Source organism: Carcharodon carcharias, chromosome 10, assembly GCF_017639515.1.
Source record: "Carcharodon carcharias isolate sCarCar2 chromosome 10, sCarCar2.pri, whole genome shotgun sequence".
NCBI classification, from domain to species: domain Eukaryota; kingdom Metazoa; phylum Chordata; class Chondrichthyes; order Lamniformes; family Lamnidae; genus Carcharodon; species Carcharodon carcharias.
In genome coordinates, this window is record NC_054476.1 from 135,352,391 (window position 1) to 135,374,932 (window position 22,542).

At 42.5% G+C, this 22,542-nt stretch overlaps 1 protein-coding gene across 12 annotated transcripts in view; it reads left to right on the plus strand.

Moving 5' to 3' along the window:
• Nucleotides 1-22,542, plus strand: part of lig3 (ligase III, DNA, ATP-dependent) — a 73,742-nt gene that overhangs the window by 44,746 nt on the left and 6,454 nt on the right. For 8 of the 12 annotated variants that reach the window (XM_041196960.1, XM_041196962.1, XM_041196959.1 and 5 more), the window contains 8 exons: nucleotides 1,194-1,317; nucleotides 2,287-2,429; nucleotides 2,560-2,634; nucleotides 2,940-3,086; nucleotides 3,657-3,828; nucleotides 4,614-4,714; nucleotides 6,239-6,316; nucleotides 21,697-22,498. In XM_041196960.1, the coding sequence (XP_041052894.1) occupies nucleotides 1,194-1,317; nucleotides 2,287-2,429; nucleotides 2,560-2,634; nucleotides 2,940-3,086; nucleotides 3,657-3,828; nucleotides 4,614-4,714; nucleotides 6,239-6,316; nucleotides 21,697-21,930 (1,074 nt within the window). In that variant the 3' untranslated portion in view covers nucleotides 21,931-22,498. Of the gene's footprint in view, nucleotides 1-1,193; nucleotides 1,318-2,286; nucleotides 2,430-2,559; nucleotides 2,635-2,939; nucleotides 3,087-3,656; nucleotides 3,829-4,613; nucleotides 4,715-6,238; nucleotides 6,317-21,696; nucleotides 22,499-22,542 lie in introns of those variants that run through there. The other 4 variants (XR_005944173.1, XM_041196965.1, XM_041196966.1 and 1 more) reach the window with 4 other exon arrangements.

A 22,542-nucleotide genomic window follows, 5' to 3' on the forward strand; every position in this document is an offset into this window, starting at 1 on the left:
ATTCTGTTTTTGTTTTGGATTTCCAGCATCCGCAGTTTTTTTGTTTTTATGAAGTTTATCGCCCCTGGAACCATTCTTGTAAACCTCTTCTGCACTCTCTCCAATGTGTTCATATCCTTTCTATAATATGGTGCCCAGAACTGTACACAGTACTCCAGATGAGGTCTGGCGAGGGTCTTGTATAAATTCAGCATATCCTCCCTGCTCTTGTACTCTATGCCGCTATTAATAAAGCCCAGAATACTATATGCTTTATTAACTTCTCTCTCCACCTGTCCTGCCACCTTCAAAGATCTATGCACATGTACACCCAAGTCTTTCTGCCCCTGCACCCGCTTCAGAATTCTGTCCCTTATTTTAGATTGTCTGCCCATGTTCTTCCTACCAAAATGCATCACCTCGCACTTCTCTGCATTGAACTTAATCTGCCACCTATCTGCCCACTCCACCAACTTGTCTATGTCCTCTTGAAGTTCCACATACATCCATGTAATTTTTTTTCTACTTAAATATTTTACTTGAGCATAAACATTCTGCTGCAGTTTTCGATTCTTCTCTTAGCAGCTTGCCTGAGCCCCACCTTGTTCAACCACCGCCCCCCCCACCCAAAACCACCCTGCATTGAGAAATAATACTTAGGCTCTTTGTGTTGAACTTGTGCTTATGTCATGGCTGCTTTCTGATGTCCAGTTCTCGTGCAGCCAGTGCAGACCCAACCTCACCTAACCCGAGCAGTCATATGAAGACTGATGACTGACAAGATCTGTATTTTACTGGGTCGCGTAAACAGCAAGCGCTCTCATGACCTACCAACAAAAAAATACCTTTCTTACCTGAGAAGAATTGGTGGAAAGTAGTTAAAGTGGCAACCATTAGCTTAGTTAGTGGTGCTCTTACCTGAGTCAGAAAGTCGTTGGTTCAAGCCCCAATACAGGGACTTTCTTTTTAAGTATTACTTGCTAGGAAACCCCAAGTGTGAATAGCTTGAGAACTCCACTATCCTGGCAGAGTGACCATTTATTGCTGTATTGTAGTTACAGGGCCTGTAACATGCAGGTGTAATTTCATATTTGAGAAGTTTTGATGTAACAAAGTTAGTTTGGGAAATGTTACCTATTGAAATGTTTTTACTTTTATTGTCGCTATCGTACATAAATGTCCTGATTGTCACTGAAAGCGTTTCCTGTGTGTAGAGTCTGTACGAACCGGGCAAACGTCATTGGCTGAAAGTAAAGAAGGATTATCTCAATGAAGGTGCGATGGCTGATACTGCTGACCTCGTTGTGCTGGGAGCATTCTATGGGCAAGGGAATAAAGGTAACAGTGGCACTTGCATGAAACCAAATATTTATACTGTATGTTGCTTTATAGATTTTGGCTCTGGATCAGTAAACCAAACGGTTAGGTTGTCTGCAACGCTGCCTTTCAAAGTCCATCTTTTTAACCACTTTCTACTAAAGACTTACTGGGATGCACAGGCTTATCTGTAAGTAAGTCAAGAATTTGTGTGAGGAGGAATTCGTGCAATAAGGAAAGACTTGATGAAGGAGTCATATTTACCATTATACCAATGTGACATTGTATATACGCACACCTTTCCAGCAGTGTCACACAGTAGTAATCACTGGTAGTTGACTTGTATTTGTCACCCCTGCCCCTGATTCAGAAATGCTGGAACCAATTTTAGCATCCTCACAACTGCCCTAGTCGAAATCCGAAATCTCAGCAGAGGTCAGGAATCAGACGTGGTACTTCTCTGGTCTCAAAGGCTGAGCACCACAGCGTGGATTGGTTCAATTAATGAGATTGCCCTTAATGGGGGAACTACACCATCCCAGTTAATGTGAACCAAATAGTAGTTTAGGAATCTTTGTTAGAAGTTCTGTCTGAGTGGTAATGGACCTTCAAATTGGCCAGCCACCTCTAGGAGTCTCTTGGAAATGATGGAGACTTTTCTGGGTTTTTTTCTCTCCTCCATCATGATTTGAATTCATCTATTTAGTGTTTCCATTTTTTAAGATTCTGCCCTGCCTTATACAAGTCCTCTTAGGTACATGGGTAACTATGGATCAGTGGAGTTCATAGGAATGTAAGATTTTTAAACAGAAGTACGCCACTCGGCCCTTCAAGCCTGCTCCACCATTCAATAAGATGGTGCCTGACCTGGTTGTGGTCTGATCACCACTTTCCTGTCTTCCCCCCGTAACCCTTAACTCCCTCGTCTAACAAAAATCTGTCTAACTCTGCCTTGAATAAATTTATTGGATTCGTTGGACTGGTTTCCAGGTGGGATGATGTCCATTTTCTTGATGGGGTGCTACGATCCTGATTCTTCACAATGGTGCACAGTGACCAAGTGTGGAGGTGGGCATGATGATGCAACATTGGCACGATTACAGAATGAATTGGATATGGTGAAAATAAGCAAGGTGATGCGATATTTCCAATAATTCATTATTCTTGCTGTATGTTATAGAATTATTTCAACTTTCATAAAATCCTAAAATTAAGTTGATTTTTGTTAAAAAAGCTGGTTAAATAAATGTCCTTTTGGTGCAGGATCCAAGCAAGGTACCAGGTTGGCTAAATGTCAGTAAGAACTACACACCCGATTTTATTATCAGAGATCCAAAGGTAGGTTTGCAAAGTGTTTCTACATTGGATATTGCCATTGAGCCCCCTGTGCATGAACGATGTCTTAAGTAATAGATGAAATATCCCTTTTTCTTTTAGTCACTTGGCACATCCAGATAGAGGCCATTTTTTTTTGAGTTGATTTGTTCTTGCATGAAGCAGTTCTGTGTCTTCTAGGCCTAATTCAGGAGAATTCCGTTCAAGTTCCTCTTCCGCATGAGACTCTCCAGACTTGCATTTATTTTCTAATTTTTTTAAAACATTTTATTACACAGCAGTTGCTGCTCTTTCTTTATGTCTTATAGAAAGCACCAGTGTGGGAAATCACTGGAGCTGAGTTCTCTAAATCAGAGGCCCACTCTGCAGATGGCATCTCAATTCGGTTCCCGCGGTGCACGCGTATTCGTGAAGACAAAGACTGGCAAACTGCAACCAATCTTCTTCAGCTCAAGGTAAATGGCATTGCAGATTGTGCGGCGTTATGATGGTGTGTTTTAGCAAAGAACTAGGAATAACTGTGAATGTCAGTTAACCGATAGGAATTCCTGGGATATTGCAGATGTATTGTTGTGCTGGACAGATTATTAAAACGTCTAAAAAAAAAAGTCTGACTGGAGCCAAGGATTGGAATGTGACCTACTTTTCTGCATCCATTCTTATGGTACAGGCAGGGGGCTTGGGGGAGACTGCGTGCTTGCAGAGGGAGGGAATGGGGCCCATACTGGTGGAGGGTGAGTGAAGAGGCTGTGCTTGGAACTTTGAGATTCATCTACAGCATTGGGAAATAAGTGCTGGCTATTCTTTTGGATACCTTTTGTAAGTCATGCTGCATCGGCTGGGTGTTAATCTTGTCAATTGGGCTCAGTTCCAACTGATCCTGTCATTTCTGTCTACTTATAAATAATACTTAAAATTTGATTACACAATTTTATGTCATACCTGCTATTTAAAGCAATGAGCCATTTTTAAAAAAGAATCTCCTTTTGCTTTTACTGAGCTTTTCAATAAACTGGATTTTGCAGGAATTATACAGGGTTTCTAAAGAGAAGACAGATATTATTGTGACTTCTGGGAAAGATGATGATGAATGGCCTTCTGGTGGTTCCGGGAACACTGAGGTGACATCAAAACTGACATCACGAGGTTCAAAAGCCCCTTCAAAATCACCTGGGAAGAAAAGTAAGAGCCAAGAAGGTGAGGGCAGGAGTTTGCATCCAGTCTAGACTGATGGACAGGATGTTACTTTCTCACCTTTGTGAAATTGAAAGAAAGAGACTCTCAGTTTTGTGACTTCAGGACATCTTGAAGTGCTTTACAGCCAATGACTACTTTTAAAGGACAATCACAGTTATAATGTAAGAAATGTGGCAGCCTGTTTGCACTCACGAGGTCCCACAAACAGTAATGAAGTTAATCATATAAAGTGTTTCAGTAATATGCTTGAGGTATAAATATTGGCCAGGACACTAGGAGAACTTGCTGCTCCCCTTGGCATTGTGCCATAGAATCTTTTGGATGTACCTGCAAAGGCAGACTGGTCCTCTGTTTAACGCTATTACCCAAAGACAGCATCTCTGACAGCACAGCATTCCCTCAGTACTATACTAAATCCACAATTATAGTGTGAGAAAGAAAGAGTAGGAGAGAAAAAAGCTGAGGAAGGAAACGGAAAGATGACATGAATTTAAGTAAAGTGTATACTTAGAGTGTTGCATGAAGTTATAGAATGATAAAGTTCCTTCTGGTAAAATAACTTTTATTTAAGTTTAACATCAGTTATATCCAATGGAAGGGTACAATTTTTGGGTAAAAGAAACCAGCAGATAATTGAACATCTCCAATTCATACACCCGATGTATAAAAACTAGTGGAACATTTTACTAACCACTCGGATACCACCCCTCCCAATTAAAACTCTTTTTAAAAATGTATTGTTAATTATTGTCAAAATGTAATGTTTCTATTTTATACCGTTTTAGCTAACAGCACCTCCAAAAAATCGCCGTCTGAAACTTCAGATTCATCAGCAGGAAAAGGGATGAAGAGGAAATTGCCGGCAATTGAACAGAATGGAAAGAAGGTGAAACTCATTTCTTCAATAATAAAGTTTGTTCCACTATATTGTGTTAGTGATTGAATTTTATAGTCTGCCCTCTATTGCTTAGATGGGACTGGAGTTAGTGCCTGTGTTTCCACACAGATGCCACTTGTTTCTGTACTGTCATACAGGAAGATTGATGCTTTTCCATAGGGAGAAAAGCCACAGATTCTCTTGGGCTGTGTTGCCGCATTAATCATTGCATTATTTTCTCCAAGTGCAAACACTGATCCAGCTGTTTACACCATCCATTTTAAAATCTCCCCTAATGGCCCAATGAGCAATTGAGCTCTACATACTGGTGATATCCCAGGTTTCTGTTCATTTATGTGTAGAGTTAAACTCTCAGAATCATTAAGAGCACTGTGTGCTCACTGTCCCTTTGTTTGGGGAGAGGTGGGAAGTTAGTCAGGATTCCCACTCCCAATGTGGGTATGTGTTGGATTTAGTTGATGAGAGGATCTGGCTTGCCTGAGCACCACATCCCATAGCCATATACACGACAAGACTCTGAATTAGGCAAAAACAGAATTACCTGGAAAAACTCAGCAGATCTGGCAGCATCGGCGGAGAAGAAAAGAGTTGACGTTTCGAGTCCTCATGACCCTTCGACAGAACTTGACCAAGGTCATGAGGTCTCGAAACGTCAACTCTTTTCTTCTCCGCCGATGCTGCCAGACCTGCTGAGTTTTTCCAGGTAATTCTGTTTTTGTTTTGGATTTCCAGCATCCGCAGTTTTTTTGTTTTTATCTCTGAATTAGGCAGATGGCTGGTGCTTGTGAAATTGTATCACAGCAAGGGGTCAGAGAGGAAGGGGTGGGGGGAGAAAATTGGAAAGGAAGATAAAATAGTGCTGTCTTTTGAGTGGATTTTGAGCTGTTGAGGTCCTTTTGTTGGCAGATGATTTTTAGATTGCAAAACCAAGGCCGGAAAGAATAAAATACAATAAGACAAAGCAGAGCTGAAAGTAGTGTTTGGAATTATGCTTAGCCTAGTTTTTAAACAGCATAGTTTGGAAGGAAGAAAGACGGTAAGGGGCTTAATCAGTTTGCAGATCCGGAGAGAGAATGCATTAGATTAGGCGATTGAGTGTGATGAGCCTTAATTTCACTCCAGTAATAGAGAAGTATTTTGGAAGAAGTTTTATTCGCAACGTGGTGGAAACAAGAGGAGAAGCTTTAAAGTAGCAATTAACCATAATGGTACTGTGCTGACCACAGTATTGATAAAATAATTCAAAGTGGGACCTTAAATTAATTTACCTAATTCTTTTAAAAGATCCACACTTTACTCTGTTGCCCTGTACTACAATGCCCATCTCCTCTAACGGCCTCAGCAGGTGGGGAAGAAAGTCCTGATCTTTACTCATCGAGTTACTACATCAGCATATGACCAGTCGCCACAACACCCAACTGAAACATCGTTAAAATAAACCCTGAATTCCTATAGAGGTTAACTGGAAATATTTTTGTGCCTGTTTAATTTGACCTATTTTTTTTTCCTCAGCAGATCAAATCAACTGTAACCAAAAAGAGTAATGGCACTTTGCTTTCCAGTCCATCTTTGCCTTCTTATTCTAACCAGGTACTCTTATTTTTTTTTAAGAAATAAGTCCGGCTCCAATTTTACAACATCTGTAATACTGCCTTTCATTTAGCAATCCTTACACTGTGGGTTCCATCAATGCCTTGCATCCACTTCCCCTTATAGTTACAAAGCTTTTAGCATTTTGAAAGGAATTGATTGGTTTGATCACAAGAAACATTTTTTCTGCTGGTGGAGGAGTCAAGGACAAGGGGATGTGGCTTTAAAATCAGAGTTAGGATATTCAGGAGAGAATTTAAGAAATACTTCAGGCAGCAGGCAGCAATACATAGGTCTAAATTGTTGTTCGATAGATTTTTGTAAGCCCAGGATAAAAGAGGATTTGGAACCAAGGCAGATCGACTTAATGTACCAATTTAGCATGCTTGTTCAGGCATTCAGTGAACGCTCAAGGGGCTGAATGGCCTACTTCCTGCTCCTTTGCTGCTTTGAAATCTATAGGGCCGATTTCCCCAATTGGCCACGTGCAGGCATCAATGCTCAAGAAATCTCAGTCCTGCAACTTTCCAAACAGCACTCTAGTAATTACCACCCCTGGCTGCAAGCATCGGATCAGCCAATCAACAATGACTATGTTTTTTTTAAAATGTAACTTCTTTCCATTCTCTCTAAAGTCTCTGGCTGTCTCTTGCTGGGAGAGAGCCACTAACAATGCTCTAGCATTTTGCACAAATTACTTTTCTTCATGTCAACCTAGATGTTGAATAACCCGCCAGCGTTTACTATAAAGGATATCTCACAATCCCTGTCCAGCAGTGGACACTGGATAGTGATCATTTGTGGGAACCTTGGCTGATCATTGCCGTCCCAAAGCTAAAAGTAGCTTGGACCTGGCTGAAATTAGAAATTACACCTGGGACCTTTTTCGGACTGGACGGATTAACCTGAACCTTTACTCGTTTAAGGCATTAAGATAAAGTAATTTACTATAAACAGTATTGTATAATTGTTCATGGGAGCACTTCTTTAAGCCCTGCATTGTTTAAGTCAAACCAGAGTTGTAACTCAGTTCACATTGGGTCATTGAGATCTTGCTGTGTACTGCAATTTCACTGCTCAGCAGTGATCATGGTACAGTAGCTTCTGCTTTTTGTCAAAGTAGTTATGTGGCAATAGCTATATTCAGGAACTTGCATTGTACTTCCTCATTTGCTGGGTTTTGAGAAATCACTGAGTGCTTTATGTTCTGTTAAGTATCCTTATTACATTGCGCAAATAAAGCCTTGCAAAAACAGCTTGGTTGCTTCAAGTGCTTAGTACACAAATGTTTTCTTGATGTTGTAACAGGCATGCCAGATATGCTGTTCTATTTCTATGATATTTTACCTTGTAAAAATTGTGTTCTGTGTTCCTTGTGCTGCAGAACTGAGGAAGGTCTCAAGTTTCTCTTTGGGTGTATTAGCTCCAATAAACCATATAAGTATTACCAAATAAATTCACATAACTGTTCCAATCCCTGTAGAGACCTATAACTTATTTTTAAAAAAAGGTTTGAACTTCCAGTTGATAGCTGAAAGAATGACATGATAAGATGTCATGTTTTAAAACTTTTACTGTAACAAATGACTGAAATGTACTAAACATGCTTTGCTTTTTGTATGCAACTTGTACTTTAAACGATACAAAGGAACCTTCTCCTTTTATCCTTATCACACATCACATTCCACAGAAGTATAGTCCTTGTGGCAAACAGTCCACAGTTGTTCCCAGCTTCCAATGGGTTCCCATATCCCCATTTCACCAATTAGCAACTGTGAGTGACTATCTCCAGGTGCTTCCCTCATGTTTCAGAGAGTTTCTTAAACCTACCACCAGCAGTAAAGTTGTTCCGATGATTCTTCTATCCTCAGCCATGCCGAAACAAATCTCCCAGAATCCATGGAAGACTGCAGGATCCGCCTCTTCGACTAGAGACCATCTCCCTCCCACAACCGGCTCTGGTAGCTCACAAAGCCGAGCAGCCTTTTCTCTGTGACCACACAGAACTGCTGTCTGTCTGCATTAATCACCTAATGCAGCGAAGTCTGTAACCTGATCTTGGAAATGACTTCCTCTGCCCTTTCTCCCATGGCAATGTGAAACATTAACCATGCATTCAGTAGCTATGCTATTTAGGTATTTTAGACCACAATTCCCCATTTAACTTAAAAGTAAATGGACAGTACACATCGCAACTGTTTACAACTTGATACCTAGAACATCCTTCTAGGACAGTGAAAGACTCAGAGTCTACCATTGTAAATTCAGAGACTGCTTTTTTTTATATTCATTCACAGGATGTGGGCTTCACTGGCTGGGCCAGCATATAGTGCCCATCCCTAGTTGCCCTTGAGAAGGTGGTGGTGAGCTGCCTTCTTGAACTGTCCATGTGGTCTAGGTAAATTCACAGTGCTGTTAGGAAGGGAGTTCCAAGATTTTGACCCAGTGACAGTGAAGGAATGGCGATATATTTCCAAGTCAGAATGATGAGTGACTTGGAGGGGAACTTCCTGGTGCTGGTGTTCCCATCTATCGGATGCTCTTGTCCTCCTAGATAGTAGTGGACGTGAGTTTGGAAGGCGCTATCTAAGGAGCCTTGGTGAGTTCCTGCAGTGCATCTTGTAGATGGTACACACTGCTGCTACTGTGTGACACTGGTGGAGGGAGTGAATATTTGTGGATGTGGTGCCAATCAAGTGGGCTGCTTTGTCCTGGATAGTGTAAAGCTTCTTGAGTGTTGTGGGAGCTGCACTTATCCAGGCAAGTGGGGAGTATTCCATCACACTCCCGACTTGTGCCTTGTAGATGGTGGACAGGCTTTGGGGAGTCAGGAGGTGAGTTATTCATTGCAGGATTCCTAGCCTCTGACTTGCTATTGTAGCTACAGTGTTTATATGGCTAGTCCAGTTCAGTTTCTGGCCATTGGTAACCCCCAGAATGTTGATAGTGGGGGATTCAGTGATGGTAATGCCATTGAACATCAAGGGGCGATGGTTCTATTCTCTCTTGTTGGAGATGGTCATTGCCTGACACTTGTGTGGCGCGAATGTTACTTGCCACTCGTCAGCCCAAGCCTGGGTATTGTCCAGGTCTTGCTGCATTTGGACATGGATAGCTTCAGTATCTGAGGAGTTGTGAATGGTGCTGAACATTGTGCAATCATCAGCGAACATCCCTGCTTCCTTCCTTATGAATGAAGGAAGGTCATTGATGAAGCAGCTGAAGGTGGTTGGGCCAAGGACACTACCCTGAGGAACTCCTGCAATAATGTCCTGGAACTGAGATCACTGACCTCCAACAGCCACAATCACCTTCCATTGTGCTAGATATGACTCCCACCAGCGGAGAGTTTTCCCCCTGATTCCCATTGTCTCCAGTTTTGCTAGGGCTCCTTGATGCCACACTCAGTCAAATGTGGCCTTGATGTCAAGGGCAGTCACTCTCACCTCACTGCTGCCATTGTCTCCAAGTGTAAATACCCTTGCACCTTCTTCTCAGTAAAACAATTTATACCTTCCTTTGATCTTTAACAGTTCAACCACCCAAGCCTGCTGTCAGGCAGACAATAAAACAGATCACATCATCCCCTTCATTTAGCCTAAATCTAAAGACACAGCCACAAAACATACTCTTAGTTGTAACATAACTTACGAACATAAAAATAGGAGCAGAAGTAGGCCATTCAGCCCCTCAAGTCTGCTCCGCCATTCAATGAGATCACGGCTAATCTGTTTGTATTTTGAGTTCCACGTTCCCACCTACCCCTGATGACCTTTGATTCCCTTGCCAAACAAGAATCTATCTACCTCTGCCTTAAAAATATTCAGTGACTCCAGCTCCACTGCCTTCTGTGGTAGGGAATTCCAAAGTCGCATAACCCTTTCCAAGAAAAAAAAGTCTCCTCATCTCTGTCCTATAAGGGCGACCCCTAATTTTAAAACAGTGCCTCCTTGTTCTGTACTCGCCCACAAGAGATAACATCCTTATCAAGACCGGTCAGGATCTTATAAACTTCAGTCAAGTCACCCCTCGCTCTTCTAAACTCTAATGGAAATAAGCCTAGCTTGTCCAACCTATCCTCCTAAGACAACCCTCTTATTCCAGGTATTAATCTAGTAAACCTCCCCTAAACTGCCTCCAATGCAATTATATCCTTCCTTAAATAAGGAGACCAAAACTGCACACCAGTATTCGAGATGCAGTCTCACCAATGTCCTGTATAATTGAAGCATAACATCCTTACTTTCATGTTCAATTCATCTTGTAATAAAGGATAGCGTTCCATTAGCCTTCTTGATTACATGCTGTACCTGCATGTTAACTTTTTGTGACTCCTGCACTAGAACATCTGAATCTCTCTGCACCTCAGAATTCTGCAGTCGTTCTCCATTCAAGTAATAGTCTGCTTTTTTATTCTTCCTGCCAAAGTGAGCAACTTCACATTTTGTTATATTGTGCTCCATCTGCCAGATTTTTGCTCACTTATTTAACTTTTCTATATCCATCTGTAAACTCCTTATGTCTTCATAACATACTTTCCTACCTGCCTTTGTGTTGTCTGCAAATTTAGCTGCCATGCCTTCGCTCCCCTCATCTAAGTGATCAATGTAAATTGTAACAAGTTGAGGCTCCTGCGGGACTCGACTCGTCACATCTGCCAATCAGACAAAGACCCATTTAGGGATACACTGTTTTCTGACAGTCAATCTTCTATCCATGCTAATACACTACCCCATACGTCATGAGCTTTTATTTTCCGCAGTAATCTTTTGATGTGGCATCTGATTCATTCATGGGATGTGGGCTTCACTGGCTGGGCCAACATTTATTGCCCATCCATAGTTGTCCTTGAGAAGGTGGTGGTGCGTTGCCTTCTTGAACCGCTATAGTCCATGTGGTGTAGGTACACCCACAGTGCTGTTAGGAAGGGAATTCCAGGGTTTTGACCAAGCGACAATGAAAGAACGGCGATATATTTCCAAGTCAGGATGGTGAGTTACTTGGGGAACCTCCACATGGTGGTGTTCCCATCTATCTGCTGCCCTTGTCCTTCTAGGTAGTAGTGGTCGTGGGTTTGGAAGTGCTGTCTAAGGAGCCTTTGTGAGTTCCTGCAGTGCACCTTGTGGATGGTACACACCGCTGACACTGCGCGTCGGTGGTGGAGGGAGTGAATGTTTGTGGATGTGGTGGTAATCAAGTGGGCTGCTTTGTCCTGGACGTTTGTCAAGCTTCTTGAGTGTTGTGGGAGCTGCATTCATCCAGGCAAGTGGGGAGTATTCAATCACACTCCCGACTCGTGCTTTGTATATAGTGGACAGGCTTTTAGGAGTCAGGAGGTGAGTTATTCGTTGCAGGATTCCTAGCCTTTGACCTGCTCTTGTAGCCACAGTATTTATATGGCTAGTCCAGTTCAGTTTCTGGTCAATGGTAACCCCCAGGATGTTGATAGTGGGGGATTCAGTGATGGTAATGCCATTGAACATCAAGGGGCGATGGTTCTATTCTCTCTTGTTGGAGATGGTCATTGCCTGACACTTGTGTGGCGCAAATGTTACTTGCCACTCGTCAGCCCAAACCTGGGTATTGTCCAGGTCTTGCTGCATTTGGACCTAGATAGCTTCAGTATCTGAGGAGTTGTGAATGGTGCTGAACATTGTGCAATCATCAGCGAAACACCCCCACTTCTGACATTATGATGGCAGAAAGGTCATTGATGAAGCAGCTGAAAATGGTTGGGCCTAAGGCACTACTCTGAGGAGCTCCTGCATTGATGTCCTGGAGCTGAGATGACTGTCCTCCATTAACCACAACCATCTTCCTTTGTGCTAGGTATGACTCCAACCAGCGGAGAGTTTTCCCCCTGATTCCCACTGACTCCAGACCTCACCTCGGGAGTTCAGCTCTTTTGTCCATTTTTGAACCAAGGCTGTAATGAGGTCAGGAGCTGAGTGATCCTGGCGGAACCCAAAGTGGGCATCAGTGAGCAGATTATTGCTAAGCAAGTGCTGCTTGATAGCATTGTTGATGACCCCTTCTATTACTTTAATGATGATGGCGAGTAGACTGATGGGGCGGTAAATGGCTCGGTTGGCTTTGTCCTGCTTTTTGGGTAAGGACGCACCTGGGCAGTTTTCCACATAGTTGGGTAGATGCCAGTGTTGTAGCTGCACTGGAATAGCTTGGCTGGGGGCACGGCAAGTTCTGGAGCACAAGTCTTCAGTTCTATTGCCGGAATATTGTCAGAGCCCATAGCCTTCGCAGTATCCAGTGCCTTTGCCGTTTCTTGATATCACATGGAGTGAATTGAATTGGCTGAAGACTGGCATCTGTGATGCTGGGGACCTCCGGAGGAGGCCGAGATGGATCATCCACTTGGCACTTCTGGCTGAAGATTGTTGCGAATGCTTTAGCCTTATCTTTTACACTGCTGTGTTGGGCTCCTCCATCTTTGAGGAAGGGGATATCTGTGGAGCCTTCTCCTCCTGTGGGTTGTTTAATTGTCCACCACCATTCATGACTGGATGTGGCAGGTCTGCAGAGCTTAGATCTGATCTGTTGGTTGTGGGATCGCTTAGTTGTATCACTTACTGCTTATGCAGTTTGGCACACAAGTAGTCCTAGGTTATTGCTTCACCAGGTTGACACCTCATTTTTAGGTATACCTGGTGCTGCTCCTGGCATGCTCTTCTGTACTCTTCATTGAACCAGGGTTGATCCCTTGACTTGATGGTAATGGTAGAGTGGGGGATATCCGAACCATGAGGTTACAGTCCTGCTGCTGCTGATGGCCCACAGTGCCTCATGGATACTCAAGCCTGAGTTGCTAGAGCTATTTGAAATCTATCCCGTTTAGCATGGTGGTAGTGCCACGCAACGCGATGAAAGGTATCCTCAATGTGAAGGCTCCACAATGGCTGTGTGGTGGTCACTCCTACCATTACTGTCATGGGAGGCAGGTTGGTGAGGATGAGGTCAAGTATGTTTTTCCTTCTTGTTGGTTTCCTCACCACCTGCCGCAGAGCCAGTCTAGCAGCTATGCCATTTAGGACTTGGCCAGCTCGGTCAGTTGTGATACTACCGAGCCACTCTGGGTGTTGGACATTGATGTCCCCCACCTAGAGTACATTCTGCGCCCTCAGTCCTTCCTCCAAGTAATGTTCAACATGAAGGAGCACTGATTCATCAGCTGAGGGAGGGTGGAATGTGGCAATCAGAAGGATGTTTCCTTGCCCATATTTGACTTCATGGGGTCCAGAGTCGGTGTTGAGGACTCCCAGGGCAACTCCCTCCCAACTGTATACGACTGTGCCGCCACCTCTGCTGGGTTGGTGATAGTGGTGTCTGGGACATTATCTATAAGGTATGATTCCATGAGGATGACTATGTCAGGCTTTTGCTTGACTAGTCTGTGAGACAGTTCCCCCAATGTTGGCACTAGCTCAGATGTTAGTAAGGAGAACTTTGCAGGGTCGACAGGGCTGGGATTGCCATTGTCGTTTCCGGTGCCTAGGTTGATGCCGGGTAGTCCATCCAGTTTCATTCCTTTTTTTGTGACTTTGTAGCAGCCTGTTACAACTGATTGGCTTTTACGGCAGAGGGCATTTAAGAGTCAACCACATTGCTGTGGGTCTGGAGTCACATGTAGGCCAGACCAGGTAAGGACGACAGATTTCCTTCCTGAAAGGACATCAGTGAACCAGATGGATTTTACAATCGACAATGGCTTCATGGTCATCATTAGACTTTAAATTCCAGATTTTTAAAATTGAATTCAAATTCCACCATCTGCTGTTGCGGGATTCGAACCCAGGTCCCCAGAGCATTACCCTGGGTCTCTAGATTACTAGTCCAGCGACAATACCACTACGCCATCACTTCCCCCTTATCAAATGCTTTCTGGAAATCCAAATACAGAACGTCTACAGGCTCCCCTTTAACCACCGCACATATTACTCCTTCAAAGAACTCTAATAAATTGGTTAAACATGATTTCCCTTTCACAAAACCGTGTTGACTTTTCCCAATTACCTTGAACTTTTCTAAGTGTCCAGCTATACCTTCTTTAATGATCGACTTTGACACCATCCCCATGACAGACGCCAGGCTCACTGGCCTATTGTTTCTTGTTTTCTGCCTCCCTCCCTTCTTGAATAGAGGGGTTATATTTGCTAGTTTCTAGTCTGATGGAACCTTTCCAGACTCTAAGGAATTTTGGAAAATTAACACCAGCACATCTTTTACCTCATTAGTCACTTCTTTCTTTTTTAAGACTCTAGAATGAAGCCCATGTGGACCCGGAGACTTGTCAGTCCGCAGCTCCATCAGTTTGCTCGGCATTGCTACCCTAGTAAATGTAATTTCACCAAGTTTCTCTCTCCCCTCTACCTCCTGATTTCCAGCTATTACTGGAATGTTTTTTGTATGGCCTAGTGTTCTCTATCCTTGTGTCTTCACCCTAGTGAAGACAGAAGCAAAATATTTGTTCCATTTCTTCTGCAATTTCCTTATTATCTGCTATTAACTCCCCATTCTCACTCTAGAAAACCAACCCTTTACCTACCCTTTTCCTGTTTAAATACCTGTAGAAACTCTTGCTATCTATTTTTACATTTCCAGCTAGCTTCCTCTCATACTGTAATTTGTTTCTCCTGATTTACCTTTTAGTCATTCTCTGTTGCTCTTTATATTCTGACCAATCATCTGACCTGCCACTCATCTTTGCGCAGTTATATGCCTTTTCCTTAAGTTTGATGCTTTCACTAACTTCTTTAGTTAACCATGGATGGTGTGTCCTCCCTTTAGAATTTTTACTTTATAGTAGGAATATACTTATTCTGAGTTTTCTGAGATATCCTCTTAAATGTCTGCCACTGCTTCTCTATTGATCTATCTCCTAGCCTAGTGTCCCTGTTCATTCCAGCTAGCTCAGCTTTCATGCCTACATTGTTGCCCTTATTTAAGTTTAAGATACTAGCCTTAGACCCACTCTTTTCCCTTTCAAACTGGATGTAAAATTCAATTGTATTATGGTCGCTGCTACCTAGGGGTGCCTTTACCCTGATGTCATTAATTAATCCTGTCACATTATACAATACCTGTCGTTGACAGGGCCCTCAACCGTGTCTGGCCCATCTCCCGCGCATCCGCCCTCACGCCTTCTCCTCCCTCCCAGAAACATGATAGGGTCCCCCTTGTCCTCACTTATCACCCCACCAGCCTCCGCATTCAAAGGATCATCCTCCGCCATTTCCGCCAACTCCAGCATGATGCCACCACCAAACACATCTTCCCTTCACCCCCTCTATCGGCATTCCGTAGAGATCGCTCCCTCCGGGACACCCTGGTCCACTCCTTCATCACCCCCTACTCCTCAACCCCCTCCTATGGCACCACCCCATGCCCACGCAAAAGATGCAACACCTGCCCCTTCACTTCCTCTCTCCTCACCGTCCAAGGGCCCAAACACTCCTTTCAAGTGAAGCAGCATTTCACTTGCATTTCCCCCAACTTAGTCTACTGCATTCGTTGCTCCCAATGTGGTCTCCTCTACATTGGAGAGACCAAACATAAACTGGGCGACTGCTTTGCAGAACACCTGCGGTCTGTCCGCAAGAATGACCCCAACCTCCCTGTCGCTTGCCATTTTAACACTCCACCCTGCTCTCTTGCCCACTTGTCTGTCCTTGGCTTGCTGCATTGTTCCAGTGAAGCCCAACGCAAACTGGAGGAACAACACCTCATCTTCCGACTAGGCACTTTACAGCCTTCCGGACTGAATATTGAATTCAACAACTTTAGGTCGTGAGCTCCCTCCCCCATCCCCACCCCCTTTCTGTTTCCCCCTTTTTTGTTTTTTCCAATAAATTATATAGATTTATCTTTTCCCACCTATTTCCATTATTTTTAAATATTTTAAAATCTTTTATGCTCCCCCCACCCCCACTAGAGCTATACCTTGAGTGCCCTACCATCCATTCTTAATTAGCACATTCGTTTATATAATATCACCAACTTTAACACCTATGTGTTCTTTTGTTCTATTGTTGTTGACATCTTTTGATGATCTGCTTCTATCACTGCTTGTTTGTCCCTACAACCACACCCCCCCTCCACTTTTGTCTCTCTCTCTCTCTCTCCGCCCCCCACACACACACCTTAAACCAGCTTATATTTCAACTCTGTCTTGGACTCGAACTCAAGTTCTGTCGAAGGGTCATGAGGACTCGAAACGTCAACTCTTTTCTTCTCCACCGATGCTGCCAGACCTGCTGAGTTTTTCCAGGTAATTCTGTTTTTGTTTTATACAATACCAAGTCAAATATAACCTGCTCTGTGGTTGGTTCCAGAACGTGTGCTCTAAGAAACTATCTTAAAAGCATTCTATGAACTCTTCATCCAGGCTACTACTGCCAATCTTATTTTTCCCGTTTATATGTAGATTAAAGTCACCCATGATTATTACCGTACCTTATTACAAGCACCCAATATTTCTTCTTGCATACTTTGTCCTACATTGTGGTACTGTTAGGGTGCCTGTAGACCACTCCCACTAGTGACTTCTTATCCCTACAATTCCTCATTCCCACTCAAACTGATTCTCCATCCTGAACTCCTGAACCAATGTCACCTCTAACTATTGCACAAATGCCATCCTTGGTTAACAATGTTACCTTTACCTAGCTTCCTATTCTTCTTGAAGCTGATATACACCTTAATATTCAGGACCCAATCCCTGTCATCTTGCAGACACGTCCCCGTAATGGCTATCAGATCATAGTCATTTACTTCAGTGAGCACTATCAATTTGTTTACTTTGTTATGAATGCTATGCACATTCATAAACAGAGCCTTTACTTTAGTTGTGTTATCTTTGTGACATCTAGTCTTGATTCTTTGTGCATTCTTAGCTGTCTTTTCTCTCTGTCCCTTCCTGTTATTCTCCAACCCTCATTTTTCATTTTACTCTCTTACCTTGTCTCTACTCTTTGATATTTAACATCTTTCCACATTTGCTCCTTTACCCCAACTATTTAGTTTAAAACCCTCTCTATTTCCCTAGTTATGAAGTTCGCAAGAACACTGGTCCTAGCCCAGTTAAGGTGCAGACTGTCCCAACAGTACAGCCCTCACTTTCCCCAGTACTGGTGCCAGTATCCTACAAACCGGAACCCACTTCTCCCACACCAGTCTTTGAGACATGTATTCACTCTGTAATTTTATGTACCCTATGCCAATTTGCAGGCAGCTCAGGTAATAATTCAGAGATTATAACCTTTGAGGTTCTGCTTTTCAATTTAGTGCTTAGCTCCTCATAGTCTCTATGCAGAACCTCTTTCCTAGTTATACCTATGTCATTGGTACCTACATGGACCATGACAACTGGATCCTCCCCCTCCCATTGCAAGTTCTTCCCCAGCCCTGAGCAGATGCCCTGAACCCTGGCACCGGGCAGACAACACAGCCATCTGGACTTCTGCTCTTTGCTGCAGGGAACAGCGTCAATCCCCATCACTATACTATCCCCCTACTACCATTACATTCCTTTTTGCTCCCCCCATTTGAATGACTTCCCATACCACAGTGACATGGTCGGTTTGCTCATCCACCCTGCAACCCCCACTCTCATTCACACAAGCTGAGCGAACCTCAAAACTATTGGACAATTGCAGAGGCGCACACTCCTGCACTCTAGCGCTTTGGGTCCCCTACCTGCCTCGTTCGCAGTCACACCTTCCTGTCCCAGACCACTGATCAAATCAGAAGACTCTGTCCTAAGGAATGTGACTGCTTTTGGTACGAAGCATCCCCTGATGTGTTGCAGAGTCTGCAGCTCAGCCTCCAGCTAAATGACTCTAAGCCAAAGTTCCTCAAGCCGCAAACACTTGCTGCAGATGTGTTTGCCCTGGATCACAATGTTATCCAGGAGCTCCCACATGCTGCAGCATTGACACATAACCTGTCCTGCCATCCTTAATGTGTTTTAACTAGCTACCTAGTTATATTAATCACTTATTTATGTTGCTTTTTATATATTTTATTGAATTTAACACTAATTTGTGTACTATTTTAAACCTCAAGGATAGACTAGAATTTATCTACTTTACCAAATACTCATTCATCTCTGAAGTAGAGCAAGAACCAATTCCTATGATGAAAAAGATAGAAAAAGGAAATAAACACCTCCTTTCCATTCCCCCTCTCACCAAACCCCAAGTCTTCACTCGGACACCTCAGCTGCACTCCGTTTGCCTTGGCAACGCTCAATCCTGAGGTTTGAGCTGTCGGCGATCGACCATAGTGAGCATCAAAAACATTAAATAATAAAAGATGGAAATTAAACAACAATCTTTTTAGGTGTGTATTCAGTAGTGCGCTGCTCCCTGTTTAGATTCTCTGGTATTAATCCAACACTTTGTTAAACAAAGGAAACCATAAAGGTAGCAAAGTAGATTAGTAACCTCACATAGCCATAAGGCCTCATGGCACAAGATTGGAATCAGTAATCAGCATAGAGAGCTTGCAGCTACTGACTTGTTACCCCAGTATGCTGCTACCTCTGACCTTCACTTATTATTGTTTGTATTAAAACAATGTATAGAATTCCTTAGTTGGGATAATTTACCAACATCAGTTTCTGCTAAAGGCATTAAAACACTGTGTAAGATGCAATTACTTATCCATGTTTGCCGATAGGCATACTCAAAAGTAAAACGCTTGTTGTCTAAACCACAGCCTGCTAAATTTACCTTGGATATTTCAAGAACACCCATTTAAAATATGTCCTTATTATTGAGAGCAAAATAGAAAGACAAAAGATGAAAGAAATACTGTCAGTCCATCGTGAAGGTGCGACTGAAGGCTTGGGGCACATGCCAATACAGATCAGTGGTAAAATCACATGTCGATCATTATCAAGTATTACACAAGTTAAAGGCCAAACCCACACGCATCTTTCAAAGGTGTGTCTCATTGGGGTCTGCATTAACAGAAGAATCCTGAAACAAGAGACTCTTCTGTAAAAATGTTTGTCATTCTTGATATTGCTGATTGTGCCCTGGCATCGATCCTTTACCAGCTTCAGAACACTTGTCACAATGGTAGTCCAAATATTTTGGCACTGGCAGCTGAATGTCTTCCCATTCAGTTCCAGATAAACCTACAGCCAATACTATGAGTTGATCTTAACTGAATGTGCAGGCAGCTTACCAAATCTAGCATGTTAAAACCGTTTTAATTGTTTAAACTCCAGGAGTAACACACAGTTGAGGAATGGTGAGGGAATCCCTAAGCAAGAGGGATTTGTATAAAGCCTGTGTATTCTCAACTGGCAAGTAGCGACTTAACTATTGTGAAATTCTAGGTAACTTGGGTTGGAAACACTTGGCTCAAGTGATGGATTTATACTTATATCAAACACAAAAAGTATCGGAATACCATTAATTCAAACCTAGCAGAAACTTTTCTGTCTTTAGCAGTTTAAAAGTTGTACATGAGCTTTTCTCTTCTCTCTACTTTGTGTCCATAACACCGATTTTAACCTTGTGTTTTTAAAATACTGAGCCATAATAAGATTCATAGTTTTATAGTGTGGAGAATATGTGTAGATACTACATTTTAAACATGAATGTTGGATTTTATGATCTTATAAATGTTTTATATACTGTCTTTTTGTTAAGCTGGTTATCAAAGATAATTTAACATTTACTGGTCAGGAAAAAATGCAGCTTCGCTTTGCTCACTGTCATTCAATAAAACTAAGGAGCCTTGTAGATATTAAAATGACGAATAAGAAGTAGAGCTAGATTAACGCATTGGATTGACTTAAGAGTCACCTACTCATTTACAGCAACAAAAGAGGCCATTTGGCCTATTGGGTCTATACCAGCTCTCTGTCAAGCAATGCAGTCACTCCCATTTTTTCACTTTATCCCTGCAAGTTTATTTCCTTCAAGTGCTCATCCAATTTCCTTTTGAAATCATTCAATGCCTCCAGTTCAACCATCCTCGTGGGTAGCGAGTACCAGGTCATTCACAATCGCTGTGTTAAAAAATGTTCTTCCTCACCTTCCCCCTGCATCTGTTATCCAAACTTGTCATAATCTTAGATACCTCTATGACATCTCACCTCAACCTCCTCTGCTCCAAGAAGAACAGCCCCATTTTTTTCCAACCTAACCTTTGTAGCTAAAATTCCCCATTCCTGAAAGCATTCTGGTAAATCTCTATGTCCTCTCAAGGACCATCACGTCCTTCCTCAAGTGTGGTGACCAGAACTGGATGCAATACTCCAGTTATGGCCTGACCAGAACTTTATAAAAGTTCAATATAATTTCCCTATGCAATGCCTCCACTTATGAAGCTCAAGATCCCATGTTACGTTTCTGTTAGGAACCGTTAACGTTTAAGCAGAAATCCGAATACCCTGTGATTAACTGACAGAACTATGCCACAAGATTTCTTATTTTTGTACAAAAAAATTAATTGTATGTAAAAAGTAGTAAGCAAAGCAAGCCATGTTAGTTTAGCACTATAATTTTCAAAGACTTATGTTATAAACTCAGTTCTACTTGTTGAATTACATTTGCTAACCACTCTCTCCTGCTATCTTCAAAGCTCCATGGGCATGCACCACAAGATTCCCTTGTCCTTGCACAATCTTTATAACTTCCATTAAGTCTATATTGCCTCTCCCTATCCCTTCTGCCAAATGCATCACCTCACACATCTCTGTATTAAATTCTCACTCTTTACCATCCTCCAGCCTGAAAAATAACCATTTACCACAAGTTGCTGTTTTCTGTCTTTAGCTATTTATCATCCAAGTTCATTCCTATTCGATATGTCTCAGTTTTGTTAACCAGCCTTTTAGTGGTACTTAGTCTTTATGGATTTGAAGAATGTGTTTGACCACATTCGTTGCATTCCCTTCACCAACCTTCCTTGTCACTTCATCAAAAAAGGCAACTATATTAGTTGAGCACAATCTGTCTTTTTCAAATCTGTGCTGGCTCTCCTTAATTAACTTAAACCTCTTCAAGGGCCTGTTGATCTCTTCTCTCTCTCTCTCTCTCTCTCTCTTCCCCCCCCCCCCCCCCCCCCCCCCCCCCCCCCCCCCCCCGCGCCATGATTTTAAAACCTTACCCACAATTGACATTAAATTAACTGGCTGTAGTTGCCAGGGACTGTCCTTGCATAAGGGTGTCACATTTACCACTCTCTCATCCTCTGGAACCTCCCAGGTGGTAATTGCTGGTCTGAAGTTGAGCTAGATGCTAAATTTTGTAATTGATGGTAGATATTTGAAACTAGGGCAGGAGTTGTTCAAAGGCTTCCGAAAATTGAGCAAGCTCTCATAATCACAAAATATCATCTTTCCTCAGACGCTGCTGAACATATTTACAGGAGTGAAGCTTTATTTGCCTGCATCAGTGCAAGACTTCAGCAGAGTCCGCCGGTACTTCATTGCATACGATGGTGACCTGGTTGCAGAATATGACCTGGCTACAGCAACACATGTGGTTGGTGACAAGAAGGAGAATACATGTGCTAAATGTGTCTCTGTGAATTGGATCTGGGAGTGCATTAAGAAAAGAAGGCTGGTTCCTCCGTGCTGATAGATTTCACTCTTTAGCATAACGGCTCAAAACAAAAGGGTAAAGATCTCGAATTCGAGATTTAAGTACTTTGAAATCAAGACTTCTGTGTCATGGGGAATGAACGATATTGGCACAATATCCTGTGCTTGGTATCATGTATACATTTGTAGACTTGCCTAGTAGGAAGACTGAAGCAAAGAGGTACTGCAAGTGTCTTCACTTTCTTTACCACTCCTTTTTTGTGACACGTATTGATGATTACTGTACTATGGTGCTGTATCTCTCTGTATTCGAGGCCATGGAATGTGCATTGCAATCCACAGTCCTTATGGGGCACTATCTTACAGAAAAAAGTATGAAAGACAGCTTCTTGAAGAGCATTGGTTAGTGTTTTAACCTGGAGTCGCCAAGACTTTCTACACCTAACAAATGCTGTATTCTTTTTATTGTGGTTGAATTCTACAGTATCCTTAAAGTACATCAATTTGGAATGACTTTTGAAAATACAAATGCATTTGTATATAATCTGACCGTTTGATTCTGAGCATAAATTAAATAATAAAGCATGGGACAAGGTTTACTTAAAGACAAGGATACAGGTAAAACTTTACAAAAGGTATATTTTCCTCT